Raw genomic sequence first — 22,087 nt, 5'->3', positions numbered from 1 at the left:
TTAATATCCTAGCTATTGATTTAAAATAATATTTCAAAAAATGTTAAACCAACAGCACATACAATGCATTTTGAGCAAACATTTCAATTTAGACAGTTTGAGAAGGTAAACACAATGTCAGGACAGAACTGAGTTGTTAAGCTGGATACAAATAAAAATCAGTGGAAAACTAATCTGCACATACTTTTCAGTTTTACAAGTACTCCTTTCTAGGCTGCATTTCTGCATCAAGAATGAGCTTTTAAAGCAGACTGGATTCCTTAGTAGCTGTACTAGTTTAATTTAACTCTGTAACTGGTTTAATTTAACTAGTGGTTTAATTTAACTCTGTTTTTGGAAACACCAGCTTTTCCCAGAGCTGTGCAGATTGATGTAAAATCTACCAAAATTCGTAATGATTTTGAAAGCAGATAGTATATCTCTATACCCAATTTTCAAGTGCCATCTAGTGGTTACTTTCAATTTTATCTCCATTCGATATTAAGAAATATTTACTTAGTATTTTTAAAAAGTGTGTTATTTATATCACATGCTGTTGTCATATTAGACTTAGGAAAAAAAGCAAGGCATAAATGAGAGTTCTCTATTTTGAGCTTCTTCAAGGCAACTTAATGACTTGTCATTATTAGAAAGAAAATTCTGATGTGCTAATGTCAGTAAACAGTCAAAGTCTCAACCAAGCACTTAAGAAAATCCTGGAGAATAAAGCTACCACACTATAATATTCCAAGCTGTCCTTACAACAGAGACAGCCAAAAATCTACAGTGCTATATCAAGAGATTTCTGTCGTATGCTGAACTCAACAACTGATCTCACATAGGCCTAAAGCTTAAGTACTTGACTAAGTCTGGTGACTTAGCATGCTAGCTTTACAATGGAGCAGTCCCAGTATCCTCTTCTTAGCTGGGTATTGTTAATTAGTTAATTTCATTGATTGAATGTGGCTACACGCATCAAAGCTACAGTATCTGGCACAGAGACAACCTTTGTAACAAAGCAGTGCACATCAGCTCCTAAATTCAATGTGTATTGACAGATGTGTTTGCTTATATCTGTCTGGAAACCCCAGTCATAAACATGAAGTCACTGTCAGGCAGCCAATCAGCTAACAAAGGTATCTGTTTGGGTTGCTTTGCAATCGGCTTCTGAAATCTTACAAGTAGAATATTCATCTTCCTCTTCAGTAGAGTTACAGCTCCATGGAAGTATGCTTATGTCCATCTCTATAAAGTGTTGGATCACAGAGTCCAAGACAAAGCCAAAGTTAAAAACACACTGTCATCAAACATCATATTCCATTATTCTTCTACTGAAAAGACTTGTTACAGCTACATTGCTGTGGCAGAACTAAATTCAACAGGGAAAAAAAATTAACTAAAAAAAGGTAAGCTCTTATTCATTCTTGAATCCAGATTTCAAATCAATTTTAAGAAGGTGGGAACATAGATAACTTTACCAACTAGAAAACAGTGTTGAAGAAAGGGCAGCAATGGACTGATGGTCAAAGCTGAAGGGAGCTCACAACTCTGATCCCAGTACTTACTTCCCTAGAAGAGGAAGCCTCCACATTTCACAATCTTTTTGTTTGCTTGTTATATGGATAATTACATTAAACATCTCCTTAGTAAGGCATGCTTTAGATCCACCTCTGAGCCCCATGGATCTGCCGAGGTCAGATCACAAGGCATTGGTGTGCATAATCCTCAGAAGGAATTATATTTTACTGCAGGTCTAGCCTGCAAAAGCTGCTCAGCACTTTAAAATCCCCTTTTAGAACCTAATGAGCATGAGAGAAATAATTTTAAGTCCCATAGCTTTGTACCTCACTACCTAAATTGCTGCACCTCAACCTTCAATTAACTTATTAAATAAGAACGTGCACTTAATTTGAAAGGTATGGAAGTTTTGGCTTACAGAGTGACCAGCCCACTTGAGGGTAAAATTATTCTGTATATTCTTCTTTCACTGGATGGCCTCTCAGCCCACACAACAAAATGATCCAAGCCAAGTTAGCAGAGAACCTCCCCCCAGATTGCCATGCAACACCAAGCACAAGCCTACTACTTTTTGTGTGCGAAACAGATGCACGTGAAAAATAAGCTACAATTCTGCATGCAGTCATTAAGTTACTTTGTTTGACAGAAAAAGTCTGAAATCAGAGCCAGGCAGTTTAAGAAAAATTAAAAATAAAAAAAGTTGTGTTTTAGTATCTCACACAACAATAACAAAACAAACAAACATAAAAACCTTATACTTCAGAGAGTAGCAAATACAAAATTCTGAAGAACAGCTAGCACCATCCACAGAGATGAGGATGTTTAATTGGTGATATTCTCAGTGCATTCTCACAGCCACTTTCACTGAAACTCAGTGGACGCTGGGCACGAACAACTTAATGGAAGAAAGCAAGCTAGCAAGAAAATTTGTTCTTTATCAAAAAGGTAGCTTTATGCCCTCAGCTATAGATGTGAGGTCCAGCATTTTCCCTGAAAATCTCTTTAGATATTCTTCAGACTAAACCATCAGAAATAAGCAGGGAACAATACCTCCATTTTTAAGGCAAATGCATGCTGAATGTTCCAAAAATTGATCACTACCTTGAGTTGTGCTGAACATAAAAGTCTCTTTTTAGGAGAAGGAGAATTGGTTTATTTTTAACGCATTGTAAGACAACCACGTGATTCAGCCAACTCCACTTCTAAAGATTCAAAGCTAGCGATTTGAAACAAGTTGCACATGAAGAACTTAAGGCAAATATCTTTTTGCCTTTCCCCTTAGGAAATAGTATATATTTAATCTAAGAGCACCAATAAAACATTATTTCAAGAAAAGGAAACAATGAAAGCTACGTACGTAGCATCTGGAGGTGTTTAGTCCTGCCCAAGGCAGGCTTAACTTCAGAACTGTTTAAGAGCTTCCATCACCTCCCTGGCTCCTGCTTCACCATCCTCATGATGAAAGATACTTTTTCTTGTGCCCAACAAGAACTTCCCCCTGCTGCATTCTGTGACTACTGCTTCTGGCTGTCTTTTCATAGTATATCTTTAAGAAATACTCTTCTTCATGATTGCCCTTCAGGTAGCTGGAGTCAATTAGAGGCTTTCTGAGCCTTCTACTCTCAGCAGAAGTGCCAAAAGCTGTGCTACTGTAGGAGTAAATGAATAACAAATAAGCAGGCTGCTCTGCCACTTGCTCGCCCTCATCACTTCATCACAAAACACTATCATGTTCATCAGGTACAGTTTGCCCATGGTAAATCCATGCTATTTCTAGTCATTTTCTTGTCCTTCATGTACCTGAAAATGGTTCTGATGAAGACAAGTGCCATAATCTTCCCAGGACTGAGGTGAGGCCAGCCAGCTTACTGTACCCCAGATGTTTCTGTGCACCTTAGATCACAACTAGACACCTCAGGGTCTGATTTCTACTTCATGCATAATCCATGGGAAAAATGACACTGCTTTATTTGATCTGTAATAACCTGAGATTACAACCCCTTACCACATTTGCCAATAATTCTAAACACAGAAGATATGGAAATATCAGCAGCTTGATAACACATACCATAGTTTGTTTGGCTCAACCCTTCCTCCTCTAATTTTTCAGAAAGCTACCCAGTCCTACAGATACAAGTTTGCAAGCCTCTCCGCTCAAAAAACAAAGCATGACATTGCCATTGCATTTGGAAATCTGAATCCAATTCAGACCAAGCTTTTCTTCATATTTTGACAAGAAAAGCTTATTTTTCAGTCAGAGGAGGAGTACATAGTCATTGTGAGTCTAATGAAACCCCTAAAAGCCTCTAAGATCAAGCAAGACAGCAAAAGCCAATGATTGAGCTTTCTGGTCAAGTAATGCATGTAATTAAACAATAAAAAAGTGCACCTGGCACCCGATGAACAAATTCTAAAATCCAGATGACTAACATCCTTGGAGATCTGCTGCGGATACACCAGCTTTCAAAGTCTGTGCTCTATGCTCAGGTACCTTAACAAAAACAAGTCTTCCCTGACAATCCAGATCCCTAATGAGGTAGTAAGCATTTGGAGATGCCCCAGAATGATTTGTTAATCACTTACTGAAACCAGTAAAGATGCCCAAGGATCATCATTCAACAACCTTGAAGAGGACTTTTCAATTCAAACTGTAGCTTGGCACACAGTAGCTTGGCTTAACTTGCTCCGCTTTGTCACGGTTTGGAGTCTGAGAGAAAAGAGGTGGAAGGTCTTTTAGATAGTCTAGAATTGCTGAGATGTATTAATTCAGTAGCAAATTCTGTGATGCATGCAACTTTCTGAAGCCTTAAGTGGAGGCACACAGATCTCTTTAGGAAAGACTAAAATGAGCCAGCCTGTAAAAATCAAACACCTGAAATCAACTGGGACAGTTCTTTCTATTAACAGTCCAAGTTTGCACTGAAACTTCATCAGGAAGCAGGAAAGCGGATTTCCCTTTTTAAGTGCAGAGATACCTCACTACAGAATACAAAACCCTCTCAAACCTGGCTGTGGATCCTAAGAATATCAAATGATGGGCTCTTAATGAAGCCCTCTCAGAAGGGGTAGATTTCATAGACGTGTAAATGCCAAACATCTTCCATTTATTAAGTAGTAACTCAGAAGCCTTCCCTATTGAAACTCCTGAGTGATCCTTACCTATTGATATTTGCTCATAATGCAAAACATTTACCAAAGCCAGATAATTTTAACCATTTTATAACAAGAGATCTAGCAACTTTTCAATGAGAAGAAAAAGCTATTTTAATACAGTAACCAACAAGCCACAATTCATTTAGCCTTTCATCACTCAATAATATCCTTATGAGTATTTAATAGTTTCTCAAGTTTCGGGAAAGTGATGAGTTTCTCATAAACTATTATTGGCCATCAATAATTGCAGGCTACAAGAAAACACTAATTCCACAGCTTATGGTTGGTTCCTTGTGTCCCAGCAGAAAACATATCCTAGCACCCATGCCATGTTCATTATCTGTTATCTGAGCTCCTCCACTGGTTTAAACTGGGACACTGTGGTGAGGGAAAGAAGAAGACATAAGCATAGATGTGCAAACCTATTTGCTCAACTCCACTCTCTTCATGTTAGTACGTTAATGGAGAAGGGGGAATTCCTTTAATTCAGTGGACTCCAATAATATTTTTTTTCCTCTATTAACTGTAAGAAACCTGAATTTCTGCTCTTTGGACAACACCACAGTACCAATGTACCACCACACTACCAACACCACCACCAATGTTACACTGTATGCACCTTAACAATTTACTCCCAATAGAAAAAAATTCTATTGATCACAAGAAGAGGAAAATGAGCCTCTACGCCTCAGCATCTTTTCTACTTTTCTATTTTCACTGCATCAGATTAAATGACTCATCTTGGTCCTAAAGACTAAAACCTGATTTGTAAAAGCTAGCCTTTGGTAACTCTGACATTGGCACTAAATAGATCAGCTTGCCTTATGCCAGGGTTAAATTATGACAAGTCAAACATTTAGCTAAAGCTTAAGAAGAACAAATGAGTTATCATCATTGTAAGTATTCTCAGTACAAAAGCAAAGTTAGCTCAGAGGAAAAAGCATGCTAGTACTGATATCAATTACCATTAATTCACACTTCCACTGCACAGGTTTACCACTAAAGAAAAATAAAAAAATTAAATTAAAAAAAAAAAAAAAAAAAAAAAAAAAAAAAAAAAAGCCAACCGCAAACCAGACATCGACAGAACAAACAGAATCCCCAAACATGAAGGCAAACATGCTGAAATACTTTCTAGAAGCCAGAAGCCTCAAGATAAGCAACAGTAGCAAAGGCAAACCTCTGGTAACAGCACAATTAGATAGAAAACTGATCTGAAGGGAAAAATAAAATGAATAAAACCGTGTGGGGAAACAATTTAACAGAGGCACTGATAACTAATGTTGAGGTCTGGAAAAAAGAACACGTAAAGCACATAGAACACACAGGTTCCCTTTCTCATCAGGTCCTATGGCTTTAGGACTCTACTGTTCGCTATGAACAGTAGCATGTGGATATGTGTATGAGCATGTGGAAAACACTACACTTTTCACTTGAGTTTTTGTTGTTGTACGGTATTTCTTTTTAATAAAGCCTTATTATACACCTTATGAGTATGGGATAAAACTCTAATCTGATACTGCTGCACTCGAAACCAGCATTGTCACAAGTAGAGGATCTCAGCCTGCATTGTTTTACTGCATCTCCTTTGGATAAGGGTTTCCAGAGAACCAGCAAAAAAAAAGCACCAGAGGCCAATAAAAACTGAAAGAAGAAATCATCTTAGCAAGACAGATTATTTTAACTTTGAATTTGCATTTTGCTTACACTATTACTTATTTAAAACTCGCATTCCCTAACCAACAGTTAAAGAAGTGGCTTCTTGCACACAAAAAAAAAAAAAAAAAAAAAAAAAAAGAAACAAGCATGAGCAATCTAGCTCTAGCTGGATGGTGAAAACTGCTTCATGTGTTCGTCAGTTGAAAAAAAAACAACAAAACAATAAACCTCCAGCCAACACAAAAAAGCCACTTCACAAGCAACACACACCTCAAAAACAAGATTGGATAGTTAAGATTACAGGTAGGCATTATGGTTTTTATCTTCGTATCTTTGTGACCACAGAGAAACAAAAGCAGCAACACTGTTGCTCCCAGTTCTTTTGATCACTGCTGGGGATCTGTGATGATTGTTCAACAGGTAAAACTGAATGTTTGTGAATGCTTAAAAAGTTTTTAATGAGCTTTTTAAAATAGGTCCTTATGCTTATAAAGAGATTCCTAGATGGAAACAGAGATATGTACTTAGACATGATATATCTGTTGAAGGTTTACATCTAGTTACTCTGCCACAAGCCAAGTAAAAACTCCATCTGCACCTGCATTAAGTCAAAATATAGCTTACTGCAAAGAAACTATTAGTACAGAACTATTGATGTGAAGAAAAAAATCACTGATGAAGCCTCTCTCTCTCTGTTTCAAGACTGGATCTTTTCAAGTGGAGGAGAATTTCCTGCTTTTTCTATCACGTGACACAGTAATGACATCAACTTTTCCCCTCTTAATGACAATTTGCTGAACAATTACTTATTAATCAAATATTGATATGTCAAAATAATTGTAAACAATACAGTAAAGCTGCATTTGTGGAATATTTACCATTGGCTGTAATTTTGACTTCATCAAATATGGTCAATCTTCCCTGGTGCAGGTAACAGCACAGCAATCTGCTAGTCTATCTGCTAGTGCTTAGGTAGACTCCAGGCAAAACTCCACTGGATGTCTCCTGAAGTCTTAAGACGATGTGTCTTTGTTTTTTACAGAGAACTGTAAATGTGAATTTACTTTAAGTTCAGTTCCAAAACACATATTTAGTGAGCTGTGCAATGTCTGCAAAACAACTGTCGATTATTTGTTGCCTTTAGTATTTATTAACAAGAAACAGCATCATTACACAAAATTATAGACATGCTGTATCTGCAGTAACCACCACACTGATGCAAGCACAAAAAAAAAAAAAAAAAAAAAAAAAGCCAACTTGGCAACAGTATCTCTCTGGAGAAGAGATAAGGAATCAAAAAAACCTAAAAATCAAAAAGCATTCCTTTCCATCCACCATTTTGCTGAAGAACCTCTACAAAAATATATATATAAGGTTATACTAAGCTCAGACACAAAAAAAATTTTGTTCAGCATGTATATGAGTTGGGAATACAGATAGACCATTAGTTAACTATCAGTCATCCTTGTATTCAAAAGAGTTCTATCGATCACTCTCAGACTATTTCACACTGTGCCCTCACTGTTGCAAGGAAAAGTAAGACCAAACCCGTAGCAGCCTACAATTCCTATGCTAGGTTACAGAAATCAAGTTTCCTTCATGAAGAAAAATGATCCAAAAAAGGGGAAACAAACTGACAGCTTGTAGGATGCATGGATACCTCTCAAGAACTGCATTATGACATAGGTGACATAGGTTTGAAACACCTCTTCACCACGGAGTCCGCAGGAAAGCCAAATGACACACTAATGGGAAAACCCAGGATAAATATTTAGATTTTTAATTTCATGCTTCACAAAATCTACAATATGGCTGAGCATTTTGTATGCATTGTGAGCTCTTTGAACAGGTATATTGTGAAGAAAAACCAACTTCTGCTGATAGAGGCGAAACATTGTTTTTCCTGCTTTGTGCAATAAAGACACACGACAACTCAGAGATCATTTTAAAATGGTCTCATTGGAGAAAGTAAACAAGATATAATTTCCCAAAAATTAGAATTTTACTGTTGTATTATGTGCATAGTGAAATTATGTCTAAATTGATATAGCTGAGATCCAGTTTGACATGTACAACTTGCAGGTTTTGTAATACTGTGAAATTTATTTTATATAAACACATTTACGAGAGCCTGAAAAGAGCATTGTTTTTTGACTGCTTGTTTTTGTGGTTTTTTTCTTTCTTTCCTTTTTTTTTTTCCCCCCCTCTCCTTTAGAAAGACTCTTTTCAATTATGAATCACTTTAGATAATTCATGACATTAATATCTGGCAAAATGCATCTCGGCAGATCACTTATGCTCAGTGACAAGAAAGCTCCACAACAATGTAAAAGCCAGTTACATCACCCAGCAAGTGTTTAGTATTCGACATTTTGCTTTCTCAAGATTACCTGAGTCACATAACTTCTGATAAGCAAGTACAGACATTCATATCAGCAGATAGGCTTCTAACATTTCTCCCTTGTTTGGACTATGGAATTTACATTACATGTACAAGAATAAGCCTTTATTTACACAGGAACTCACATTAGTAAATCAAAACCAACTCACATGCTTTCAGTTTTTATTTCAGTCTAATAACCATTATTTTCAGTTAGCTGAGGCAGGTTCCTCAACATCAGTAAGTCCATGGGATGTCAAAGGAATAAAACTGAATGATGGGACTTGCATTCAAGACATATGTACCAACTGGCATGACACAAAAAAACCTGACAGATTTCTGATAAAAGACACCACAAACCTGAAGCATCACAAAACAAAGCATTCAGAGAGTTCACTACCTTTATTTAGGTTGAACAGATCTATGAGCTTAGAAACGGTACTAAGTTGCCACAATTTGAATACTGAGCTGTGTAGCTGATCACACAAAAAGCCAGGTTAGGCACTTTCTTGGCTTATGAAAGTCAAATGAAAGAAGCTTTATACGGAGGAAAAATCAATAAGATTTGTGAAGTTTATCTATTTTACCTTACCAAAGCAACAACAGTACTCCCAGCCAAAGCATCAGACAGTAGATTTGAATATTTAATTAACATTTTTCTTTGCTGAAACACAGCCTAGAGAAGTGGTATCTTGCAAGGTCCATCCCATCAAATTCAACACCTACTAGGCATCCACATCCCAAAGGCCTCCCTGACTACACACAACATTCGGGTCAATTCAGTAACGTCACCCAACTTGTTCAAGACTGAACACAGTGTTAAAAGGCTCATATACACAGAGTCAGGTGCTGGCCAGATTCTGGTTATCTAGCCCATCCTAATCCAATAAAGCTTTTGTACAGATCCAAAAGAAAACAAGGAGAGTCCTGATCTCCGTGTGCACACCCAACTCCCCAGTTTCCGCATCAATAAGGTGGCACAGTTGTGGTTTAACCTAAGGCCGTGTTTAAGCTATAATTATTGCTCAAGTTAGAGGAAAATGGGGAAGCACACACCTTTCTGAACAGTGAGACAGTATCACATGTCACAACTAACATCCACAGTCTTCAGTCTCCTTACACAGACTACGACAAACTGTCAACCAACACACCATGAGCTCCTCAAATAATTACCATTAGTTTGTGATGAGTAAAGTTTACTCACCTTCTGCTTTCAGGACCGCTTAAAGAAAGCCACTGCTGCTAGAACCAAAGCCAGCTAGAAGGAAGAAATAAATACCCCTTTCTGTCTAGAAGAGGCTTTTTCTTGTGAAGACGTGACAGTCTCACCAGCACAAGTACCCTGGAAGAGCTGGAGGTCAGCTTTGTCTGTCCCAACCTGGAGACATGGACATAACAGCTCCCCAGGAACCTTGAAGGCCAACGCCTTAACAAGCAACAGAAACACCATGGAGACGCAACTGATGATGAAAACAGAATGGCTGCACTCAACAGTCATCAGGCCACCATTTACCTGTCTGATTTGCATGAAGTGATGAGTGCTCCTGCTAACATTTCAAATACCTTCTCCTTCTGAACATATCAAGTTTGAGAAACAGCATCAAGCAAACAGAAGCTATGTACACCAGAAGATATATCCTTACAGTTCAGAACAGCTTTACAGTAGTGGCTCAACTTCATTTTCTATCTCAGTAGGACCCACTCATGAAATGGACATCACCCCCTACCACAAAGCTTTTTCAGAGTGACTTATACAACACCAAAATTTTCTACATTTCACGCTATTGCCTCATGCACAATCTTTACCAAGGGCTCACCCAATATAGTCTAATACAGTCCTTAAAGAGTAACAGCTGCTTGTGTGTCTCCAATGCAGAAAGCCAAACCAAGCAATAACCAACATCTGAATTAGAAAATGCTCACATGAAGCTACAGGTCTGATAGTTACCCCAGCTAATAATGTTGTCTGCTTTGATCCTGCCTATCAGTTAGAATCACATAAATTAGAAATTGCAATTCTACCCCAACCTTCTTGGGGCTTACCCACTTTTAAATGTACTGAAAAAATGAAACTGAGGGCAATACAAGCCAGGGTTGTGGAAAGTGCTCTTCTCTATCACCTCCCAAGGGGTCCCTTGGGAGCTCCTAACAGATTTTAATTCTCAGAAGCTGAAAAGAAAAAGAACCTGCCCATACATCCATCAGAAATAGGATAGGTTGTTACTTTTGTTCAGTGCTACGTGAAGAGAGGGAGAAATACACCCAGCCTCTTTGCAGTGTTGTGTTCCAAAGAAGCTACCTTCTCCACAGCCTTCCACTTTGAATGAACAGAATGAACAATCAATTGGCTGGTCGGATAATATCACAATCCACTTCAAAAGGAAAATCATACCTTTTATAGGTTAATTCAGATTTTGTTCAAAATAAATGAGTCACAGAACAGGATTTCAAATTAAAATGAAACTTAGCATAAAATACAGTGATTCCTAATGTTATCCATATGAGCAGATGCTCTTTAACATGAATACCTGTATAGCTCGTACAAGCTTGCTCCCACGGCTTTGAAAGGATAATTGAAAATACAGTGGTATTTCTTTGTGTGTGCTCCTGACCTCTTTCAGGCCACTCTCAACTAAAGGAACCAACCTCTTTGCCTTGCCAGTCTTTTTCAAGCCTGTGTACAGGAGCTGCTCCCAGCATCATCGGATAGCCCTATAGAGGAAAAAAGCAGCTGACAATGTACGCGCCTGCCTGTAGATGGAGCACAGCAGAGCCGCATCACCACCACACGTATTGCTATTGCTGTGCAGCAACTTCTGAGACAGAACAGCAACAGCTGCCAGATTACCCGTGTGGGAATACATGAACCAAGTCCCTGCACAGAGGCAGTAAAGGTATTGAGACCAGGGAGATGTCTGTGCACAGGAACTGAACCACAGCCCATTCAGCAAGGAGATGCTGAAGGAGGACTTGGCAGCAACCAAGCATGCAGATAGGCGTGACACCCGGAGCCTATCAGCAACTATCCCTAATCAGATCAGGTTAGTGCAAGGGCTGGTCATGGCTAACAGCTCCCAGCATCCCATGGACCTGGGGAGACCCTTGCGAGGAGTGTAGGAAACAGGGAATACATCTGAGCAGGGGAAGTGGAAGATGGAACAGCATTACATTCATTCCCTTGAGAGCAGCAGAAGATGCAAGGATAATACTGAAATTCTTTATGCTGCCTTTAACTGTTCCTGCCATTTGGGAATCTGTTCAGAATTTCCTTCCTGAACCTCCAGGCTACAGAAGGTAAATACAAGCAAAGTTTGTACCAGTTTCCAGTGAACGAATGCAAGCAGTCTGCTGTTTAAGGGCCATTACAGGTAACTTTTTGATTGACACCTTCAGCTCTAATATAATTCCAACACATCTAATCTTATTTTTAATGTCCTATTCCCAGTGTAAAACAACACTAACACCTTTGTACTATATGTAGCACCTGATACATATTTTCTACTCTATGTACCATGACTTACAGCTCTGTAAAAAGCTTCTGGGACCTATAAGCAGGTAACTCTGCCAACCAGAATCAGGCAGATTTTCATTTCATTTAGCCAATTGTCTTATTCTCCAAGCATTCCCCAGAAGGCACCCATCATGAGCAGCTGTAGATTGTCAGTGCAATATATAATGTAACACACTGAGCACTGAAAAAAAAATTTACCTAGAGTCCAAAATGTTTAGTGCAAATGAAGATTAATCACCCGATAATACCAGAAAATCCGAGTAATCATATTACTTGCATCCCAGGGCACCATTTCTTAAGAGTGCATTAAATGAGTGAGTAAAGTAACTGTTGTTACATTTTCAGTTACCACTAACCTAACTTTCATCATTCTTTAAAAACACTCCAAAAACTAGAAGAAGAAATTCAGTTAAACATTAAAGCAAAATCCTGAGTAAGGAGGAGGGATGTCTCTGATCAAGTGTCTCACAGCTACAAAGAAGGCACTCAGAGCAAGGCAAGTGAGTACGATCATCCAAAAAGCAGGAGTTAAGAGGTCCAGGAAACCACAAAGAGAGGGAAAAAAAGAGAGAGACAGGGAGACAAAGATCTAGAAAAGACAAGCTGAAATACAGGTGTCCATTAGAACTAGTGAAGGTATCTTTGTGCTAAGTCTAGCAACAGACAACCTCTTCAGCAAACATGTGAAGGGGGCAGCAGCTCTTAGCAGCCCTGCGCAGTGCAGCTGTCTAGAAGGCACAGCATCATCTCTGAACATCGCCATTTACATCTGAAGTGCTTTACTTGTTATTGTTTCAGGCAATTAGTAACATGTTTAGAAGTAGGAAAAGGTGGGAAAAAAACTTCCAATTGAGTATATTCTTCTTAATTGTTAACCATCTCACATTTTACCCTTTTGCTATGAACAGATCACACAAGTTTAAGTGTCTATTTGCCAAAGCTGCAATTCAACTAAAAAACAAAGGTGGAAAAGAGAGGTTGTTGAAAGTGCCTTGCAAAAGAAGGAAGAGATCCTGCTGCATTTAAATCTTGGGTGGGAACAACACACATGTCCTTCACTTGGGCTCTGTAGAATGTTGCCACTCACACTAGGTTTTTACCAAATGGAGAGGTTTGTTCCTGCATAATTGAGGTCACTGCTCTTGTCTCAGAAGGATGTTTACCACTCTTACTAATGGAGTGGCTGAAAATTTAAAGGTACAATAAAAAATGTGTTCAGAGGAAAAAAAAAAAGATGAGAACAGGTCCTTTTGATGTTGTTGCTGTCATTCATGAAAGTGCTTAACGTCTGCCTGTACTAATAAAAAGGCAAGCAGAAAATACCACTTTACAGAAAGCATGTCTTAGGACCAGATGAGATGCTGGGTAAAACAGGACCAAGTCAACAACTTGATGAGGCCAAATAGAAGTCATTATGAACTGTTTAATTTAGGGACTAATTCTGAAGCCTCAGAAACTTGCAGGTGCAAGCTTTTATAAAAACTGAATCAATTAGGTTTTACTTACAGTCAGGAAATATTTAAATAAACTAATTTGAGAGCTGAATCTTTAAAATAGTCATTAGATACTACGAAATCCATGGAAGGAGGAGGTGTTAATAGCAACATCCCTCTGAAGAATGTTCTTCATACATTCTTCTGTATGGAAAGGAATTTTATCACAGACAGCTGATAACCCTTCCCCACTAGCATTCTTATGCTAGGTATCAGCATCCTCCAAGTCTCTAGCAACTAATCACACTGCTGCTTTTCTAACACCATTGCAACACAAGCCTTCTTCTATGTAACAGGCACATCCCAGATGCTCTCCTGCCATGTGTAAAATGTGAGATAACAAGCAATAAATCAGTCATTTTTAATATCCACAAGACAGCACTGAGTGAATCAATTCCATTACTATATATATATTTTAAACATACCTGCTACTGAGAAATTAACAAAAGGAAAGAGTAGCTAAGACAAGCAACAGTCATGTTCTGCTGGTGCCTGCCATCTCTTACTTCACTGCAAAATGCTTCCCACTTGCATGGCAGGACTATATCCAAACTTCATACTAGGAAAAGAACTACAGAGATGCAAAACAAAAATGGTCATTGTGGACCCAAATATCAAGTGACTAATTTTTGCCCACAACATTCTTGTTAGTTATCTGAAAGGAAAATTTAGTTTACCCAGCTACCTATGAGCACAGAGCATATGCATAGGCACAGTTTCTATGAGGCAATGTATTTACAAAAAGGGAGACAGAAGGGAATCAGCTTGCCTACCAACCCTGTCACTGTTATTTCAACTAAAATCAGTCAGCAAATTTCAGAGCGCTGAAGAAATTCTGAATACATGACAACAATGAAATCCTTAATGAAACATCTTTAAAGTAAAAAGTTATTTTCCTATTCGCATTATTAAAATAGCACACGCATCAAAATGTTTGTTTTCACTGGGCATTTATTTCTATAGCTTTACAGCTAATTATTTTAGTTTGCAGTTATTAATTTATACACAAAGGTACAAGTCTGCCCTCTAGCGCCTAAAATATGCAAACTATGTGATATTAAAATAACAACTTCTTTTTTTTGAGTTAAAAGATTATATCTGGATCATTCCTAATTCCATAACAAGGTGGGACAGACAAGAGAGTATAAAAGGCTTTACTCACTTCATTGAGATAAATCGTCACGGGAGTCCAATACATTTGATCTCATCTGATTAAACCAGTCTGCCTTGGATTTTTTGGGCACTGTGAAAGTTGCACAGTGTGTTAGAGGAAGGTAAACAAAATACCCGAAGAAAGAAGGCCTTGAGCTATACTGATGGAAGACATGCAAACTACTTGGGATAAGTCTACAGGCGAGCTAAAAAGTAAAAGCCAAATCAAAACACAAGTGGGGAAACTGTGTGATCTGAAAGAAAAAATGCAAATTCAAACACCAAAAAAAAGAAAATCAGAGGAAGTGCACCTATATGTTTCATTTCGCGTTGAATGAAGAGGAGAAAAGGAAATACTATCAACTGATTAGAACTGTGTACTGCAGAAACAAACACCTATCATCTCCATGTTATAGGTTAAGGCTAAGAATATTAAACCTCTATTGGATGCTTGAAAAGCTGCAGAAATGCCCTGAGAGCAAAAGCAGAAATATCCCTGCCCTCCCTGTCTGAACAGACTGCTTCATAGATAGTCATGTAGCACTTGGGGAAGTGTTCTCTCATACCTCCATATCATGACATCCATGCAACACTCAGGCACCTAGCCATGGAAAGTTGAAATTGCACGACTGCCCCTTTAGCATGTTGCAAATTCTGAATCTGGTTGTTTCTGCTTTCCTTCACTTTAGAAGCCAAATGATGGGAGTTGAAATCCACAAAGCTGAAAAAAAATCCACCTCTAACTTTGTTATAGAAGTACACAGCAGTGAATGACCACTATTCCTAGATATTTTTCCTCTGCTGTTTTATTTTTAATTAGTTGGGATAGGCTCTCCCTTGAATGAGAGGGTTCAGTTGCATGCTCCGGCACTCAGAGTTTAGGATGAAGTTTGAACAGCACTTTAAAAAACATGGTCTTCATTGCATCCTGATCCACATGTAACAAAATTACCAAGGCAGCTGGAACTGCCCTCATCTGCTGGGGAAGGAGGATGGGTGCGCATTGAAGGATGAGAAGGAAACTCTTGGATTTCTGCTTAAGCACTGGGTACAAAGCAAACTTCCTGGCCTGAGTCTGGCAGAAGCACAAAGATGTTCACAGAAAACCTTCCTAGTGTTGACTAGGAAGGGCTCAGATTTCACTTCTATAATTTCAGCAGCAGGGGGTGTGTGTGGGGGGATAGGGGGAGAGGGGAGGGCAGGAACGGAGTTTTCAAACCTCCTCTTATTTATTATTCATTATCTAAATATGTACATTAAATTATTATGTTATTTATGCTCTATATATCTATTCACACAGAACCAGAACAAAAGAAGTGACTCTACAGAAGATAAAAATTAAAGTCGCTAAATTTGTGACACTTCTACAGAATGTTTTCTTTCTACCCGAATTACTCAGACTTTTTACATGCACCAGCAACCAGTGTGTTATAAAAACCAGTACACTGATGTCTCATTAATTCTGCCAATGGTAGAATTATCCTATATCAATATAGAATTATCCTTATCAATATAGAATTATCAATATCACCACAGTCAAACACTTGTACAACTTTATTATTCTGAACAATACTCATTTCAAATTCTCATCCGGACTTCTTTAAGTACATGTATTTGAATGGGGCTGTCCCACATGAAAACTGTGCTGCTGGATTGCTATTCAGCATACAATATGGATAAAGTAGAAATGCATGAAATTGCATTAGGAATAAATGTGCCTTCTCTAAATACACACTCCTAAAAGTAGCTAAAGAAAACTATCATTTTCTGACTCGACAGATAAAGGGAGCACTGACAGGAGGTTAACAACAGTTTTATCAGCTCCATTACTATAGCAGAACTGACAGAAACGTAAGCGAACAGACGGTAACTCCAGCTCTGTGTCACCAAACCTACCCACCAGATTCTGTCTACAAGTCCAGTTTCCATGCGTGTGACCCATTTCCCTTTTTCCCACCCCAGCATAAAAGGACAGCAGAGACGGAATCAGGCCCAAGATTCACTTTTAACCCCAAGAATCACCCAATTAACTTTGACATCCCAAGCTGAGTTTACCAGAGGACAAACAAAGAAAATTCCTATCATTCCTTGAGCTTCTGCACTCATCCTATTTGTCAGAGAAATCCTACAAGTAACCTACAGCCCAACAAGCCTTTTTAGTATGATAAAGTTGAATTTAATGCAAGTCCTCAGCTGTCCATTTCATCTCTTTCTGGCATTCTTCCCAAGTAAGTCTGCAAGTCAGAAACTCTCAAGACTAATTTCTAGTTTTGCAGAAATGGTTTGCCAGAATGACAGGTGTGCAGAACTGCTGCAAAATTCCTATGTCTGTAATAACCACTGAGACATTTAATAAGCCAAAATAAACACAAATGCAAACAACTAGTGCTTGGGAGGACAATTCATCTTTGGAGGCTCATTTGTGCCATGTTCAGCTCAGCAGGATCCTTATCCCTATTCAGTTCTCTTTTAACACCTAAAATAAATTGGAAAAGCATGAATATGTCCTCACAACAGAAAGAAAGAAAATTAATGATAAAATCTTCACCATTGTTTTGCTCTGAAGTCAACTGACAGAATTCAGTATTAAAAAAATAATAAAATAGTCTTTTATGAAAGACTGAAGAGCAGTACAGTGAGCACAAATACGTGAACAGTATTTTTTTCCTAATTCTACAGAATACTACTAAATACTGAATGACAACACATGGCAAAAAAAGTATCAAAAAAAAAAAAAAAGAGTAGAATTACACTCATTGAACAAAATGTAATGCAGCAAAATACTCTTTGATACTGAAATACATCTTTCCTATATTGAAGCTGTCAGTTTCAAAAATTAGCTAGACTGACTGCTTCTAATTTTTTCCCTATGATCAACCAAATTATAGAAGATAGTCTAAATAATAGGCCCAGATAGTAAATACATTCACACACACCTGCAATTTAGCTTTAAGAAAATATTTTGCTCTGATATGCTGTTCCAGTATCAATCAAGAGCTTTCTAGTCTCCTATTTCCATATGTATAAAAATAAATACAATCATAGAAACCTTGCCTTAAAAGTTACCCTCCAGTTTTATTGGACAGCCATCTCACACTAGCCATAAAGTAGGAAAAACAAAAAACAAAATAGAAAAAAACCATGAAAAACTTGAATGCTAGGCACTCTGAGAATCTAGAAAAGCAAAGAAACACAGACCAAACAGAAATTGGAGGAATAATATTCTTCTAAAGTAATTTAGACAGGACTTGTTTTCCCCATGTTATACATTTACCCATATTGTTTTGTCTGTTTAAGAGACATCACGCCTACCCAACATCAAGCTCTCTTCCAAAATCAGTAGCTGCACAGATAGCAGAAAGGGAAACCTATGCGTAGAAGTTATAATCAAGGTAAATGACAGGAAAAGAAAATTATCCTTTCCCAAACATGTAACAGCATAGCAACTCTGACAGAGCCCATGGTCTTTACTGAAGAATAACACCTGAATTTGATTTCTCATCCAAACTAATTTCAAGGAAAGTAGAGAATCTCAGCAATACTGCCTTTTTCGCAATCTCTCTCTAGTCCAATTTAGTCTCAAAATAGGAGGCACTGCATTTTAATTAAGGAAATGAAGATATTCCAAGTATGACCACAATCCACAAAGACCTATGTTAAAAGAGAACAGATTTATAACAAAGCCTTTTTTCCCAAGGTTAAAAAAAAATTCTAGTTGTTTTTCCTGTTTTATCTCAACAGTACAGAATGAAAACTACTTCATAGCGCCAATGAAAATTACTTCATAGCCCCAAGTTTCATGCAAAGACTACATACACTTGCTACAAATGTACTGATCCCCTGTGCTCTGTGATCTCTAATTGTTTTCATCCAAGCACAACTTCAGCTACGTTTTCAACCATTTCCTTTCTCTTCAGGTCAATGCAGACAATGTAACAATAGCTCAGTTCTCAAGGCAGCCCCCATGTAAATTCGAGTACAACAAAAAGCAGGTGTGCTGGGATTGAATCATAATCTCAGTGTAAATCAAGAACAGCTTTGCTTGCAAGAAGCCAGGTACTCCAAAGGCCTGCTATCACAGAAAACATCAATATGAGTACTTTCATCCCTGCTCCTAAAAGGCATTTACAGATACTGCAGAGCTGTTTCTTTACCTACACTATTAACCAAATCGAAGGCTGACAGAACTGAAGCAACTTAAGCAGGCTCAAGACAATGTTTATATTCTCCAGTACACACCACACACAGATCAACTGAACTACTGTCACTCATCAGTCCTGCATCTCTTCTTTACCGTGTCTTCAAACACTGTGAGCATCCCCAGAAAACTACTCAGTGTAAACACAATCGACCTGGGAGACTGACACAGTGTCTGGATGACATTAACTATTGTATTGTGCAAGAAATACTGCTTTTTGAACTATGAAGCAGTGTCTTGACTGCAGTGTTGCCTGTTCTGTAAAGATTACAACACTGTGACACAAAGTTAAGCTATTCTGGATGGATTCCATGGCCTAAACCAAGCCTTGATATCCACCTGCTACTCAGGATGGGTTCTGTAGCCCGAACAAGGTCTTGACTGACACCTGAGCAGCTCCCTAGGCCCAGCAGACATACCAGGGGACCCCAACAGACACCTATCCTTTCAGAGCAATAGCTGAAGCCAGACAAACCAACCAACCAGCCAGTCCACAGCCTGAGAGCAGGAAAATGAACTCTACACTCCATTGCTAAGTTTCTAGCTCACCTCCCAGTTCTGTGCTCACCAGCTCGTAAGCATTTACATTTGTATTCAGTTTCAAGAATACAAGTAATCTCTGAGGTCAACAAACAGGATGTTTGGTGGAAAAGTTGTGCCTAAATGTAAATGTTCTCAAGATGAAGCTTTAAGAACCATGGCCGTTGAGCCCTCACCGCTCTGCTCCTGCTGATCTTGTGAGACACTGGTAAGATGAATTAATGGGCAGAAACACTAGCCATAAGATCTTGATTCATTTGCAGAATCTGACTTTCAGCAGAAGGTACAATATATGTAATAAAAAGGATAAATACAAGGGGATGAAGAACAGATTCATTTAGTACTGCAAAGAAAATACGGGGAAGCCAGTTCCTCCTTCTGCCACAGTCTCTCATTTGAAGGCAGAAAGGCAGGAAAAGCTGGCTATAAAAATTCTGATTTCACAGAGGCTACCAAGAAGGAGAGTCATAGGGAAGCACAACACACTCAACACAGAGCCAAAACAGAGTGTGCTAGAGACAAGCTCCTGATGATTTCCAAAATGCATCACAAGAAACTGCCTTTGCTCCATGCATTGCTCCTCAGCCAAGAAGCAGCAATAATTTATTGCACATCTGGACATCCCCTTAATGTGGGACTTGACTAGCCTTTCTTCAGAGATGCTTGTATCAAACCTTCACTTAAGTAAATAGTCCTGCATGCTTATGCCGGGCTTTGCTATAAGATTATTATATTCTGAAGAACGCTATTTCTCCTAGGACAGCACAGTAGTATTTGAATCCTTTTCCCAGCAGCACATTTTGAAGGTACAGTGTGTTCCCAGGACACCACATGTCAATGCACTTGTATCGTCTCATAATTAGCTGTAATTACTATATGATGGTTTCCAGACTTAAGCGTAGTTAACCATTAACCTGTGTTTGCAGACTGTATTTGCTGAACAGCATGGCATACTCCTTCATTCCCCAAAGCTATGTCATCGTTCAGCTATAGACCTTATCAGAGTGGTGAACTGAAACAGTTTTTGCAGAGGTGGAGGAGGAGGGTGGGGGAGAAGGTCACAGACATCTAGCTATTACTTAAACATTTTTACCAAAAATGTCAGTTTCGAGACTGTCAAGGAAGAAAACAAACAAGGAGACTGCCAGTTTTTGTGCTTTCTAAACAAAACTTGCAAACCTGCAGTCGCAGTTCTTACGCATATACAAGAGAAAGGGGAATCAAGACAGTTGTTCAAGCTTTCAGTTGCATTTCCTCACTATGCCTGATCTGCCACGTCTGTGAGGAAAAACAAAACAAAAGGCATTCTGAGTCTCCAGCATAGTATAACTGTAAATGTAGTTGTTTCTCCAATAACAGTGACTACATTGTTAACTCTTTCCCTGGCAGATCTGTAAGGCCTTAAGAATAAGATTCAGCAGTTGTGAAAAAGCACAGCAACATAAAGAATACTGTATCCCGTACTTATTAACCATTCTAGCAATAAGCCTAACCAACACAATGCCAAGGGCAACTGCAGAATTCTAGTACACCAAAAAGTTATTTATCTTGAGTTCACTTTTTTTTTTAATGAGTAATACTTATTAGGTTTGCACACCCACATCTATGGGACTTGCCCTACGTTATGTTTGAAACTGAGACATTACAGATTTCTGCCAACTTCAAACAAAGCATTTGATACACAAATCTACTGTGAGATGAATTCAGATACCCTGCCAATGACACATGTGATGTCCATTATATTCAAATAAGCATCAAGTACTATATTTGAAGTTTGCTTTGCTTTTCAGGGAAAGAAACAAAAAGGATTTCAGAATTCAGAACACATAGCACCCAATTGCTATCAGGACTCCACTTCCACACAGGATTTACAACAGACCACCTCAGGCTGCAAGAGCCCTGCTGCATACTGTCCATCTCCCTGGAAACTACACCTACAACTTTCACCTGCTGCCACCACAACTGAGCTCAAGAAAGACTGCTGGCCGCCAACTTGGCAGTGTGAGGAGTTCCTCAGAGGTCTCCAGAACTGCCGTATGTGGAGCTGCTGCTGAAGTCCCAGCTGGGGAAACAAGCTTTGTCAGAAACTTCTGCTCCTCACTGCACAAGTGTGAGTCATCTCATCCAGCAAGATGCACTGGCACAGCCCATAAACAGATTGTTTAGTAGCAAATGACCTGGAAATGCTATGTTGGGATGGAGCCAGACTGAGATTATGAATGACTTCAAAGGATTTCTCAATAAACCACTGAAATTAGCATCACTGCCATCTGAAAACAAGGTACCAGTACTAACAGCAGCCATTTAAATATTCCAGCACTTTTTCAGTAAGTTTCCCAGCAAGGTTTTGGGTTTTTTTTAGTAGGAAGTTTTTCATTGAGGATGGTGACACACTTGAACAAGTTTCCCAAGGAGGCTGTGGATGCCCCATCCCTGGAGGCATTCAAGGCCAGGCTGGATGAGGCTCTGGGCAGCCTGGTCTGCTGGTTGGTGACCCTGCTCAC

At 38.7% G+C, this 22,087-nt stretch overlaps 1 protein-coding gene across 9 annotated transcripts in view; it reads right to left on the bottom strand.

Moving 5' to 3' along the window:
- The window catches only part of BBX (BBX high mobility group box domain containing), a 127,783-nt gene that overhangs the window by 63,597 nt on the left and 42,099 nt on the right, over positions 1 to 22,087 (bottom strand). For 2 of the 9 annotated variants that reach the window (XM_042809682.1, XM_042809681.1), the window contains exon 3: positions 14,856 to 14,936. The exons of 5 other annotated variants lie outside the window; for them this stretch is intronic. In XM_042809682.1, coding sequence (XP_042665616.1) covers positions 14,856 to 14,891 — 36 coding nt within the window. In that variant the 5' untranslated portion in view covers positions 14,892 to 14,936. Of the gene's footprint in view, positions 1 to 4,080; positions 4,205 to 14,855; positions 14,937 to 22,087 lie in introns of all 9 variants that reach the window. 2 more of the 9 variants (XM_042809684.1, XM_042809688.1) reach the window with 1 other exon arrangement.

Source organism: Centrocercus urophasianus, unplaced genomic scaffold, assembly GCF_019232065.1.
Source record: "Centrocercus urophasianus isolate 14NV4802_14NV808 unplaced genomic scaffold, USGS_Curo_1.0 seq_12, whole genome shotgun sequence".
In the NCBI taxonomy this organism is placed as follows: domain Eukaryota; kingdom Metazoa; phylum Chordata; class Aves; order Galliformes; family Phasianidae; genus Centrocercus; species Centrocercus urophasianus.
The sequence above is the reverse complement of the archived record's forward strand: the minus strand, read 5'-3'. Positions and strand labels throughout refer to the sequence as shown.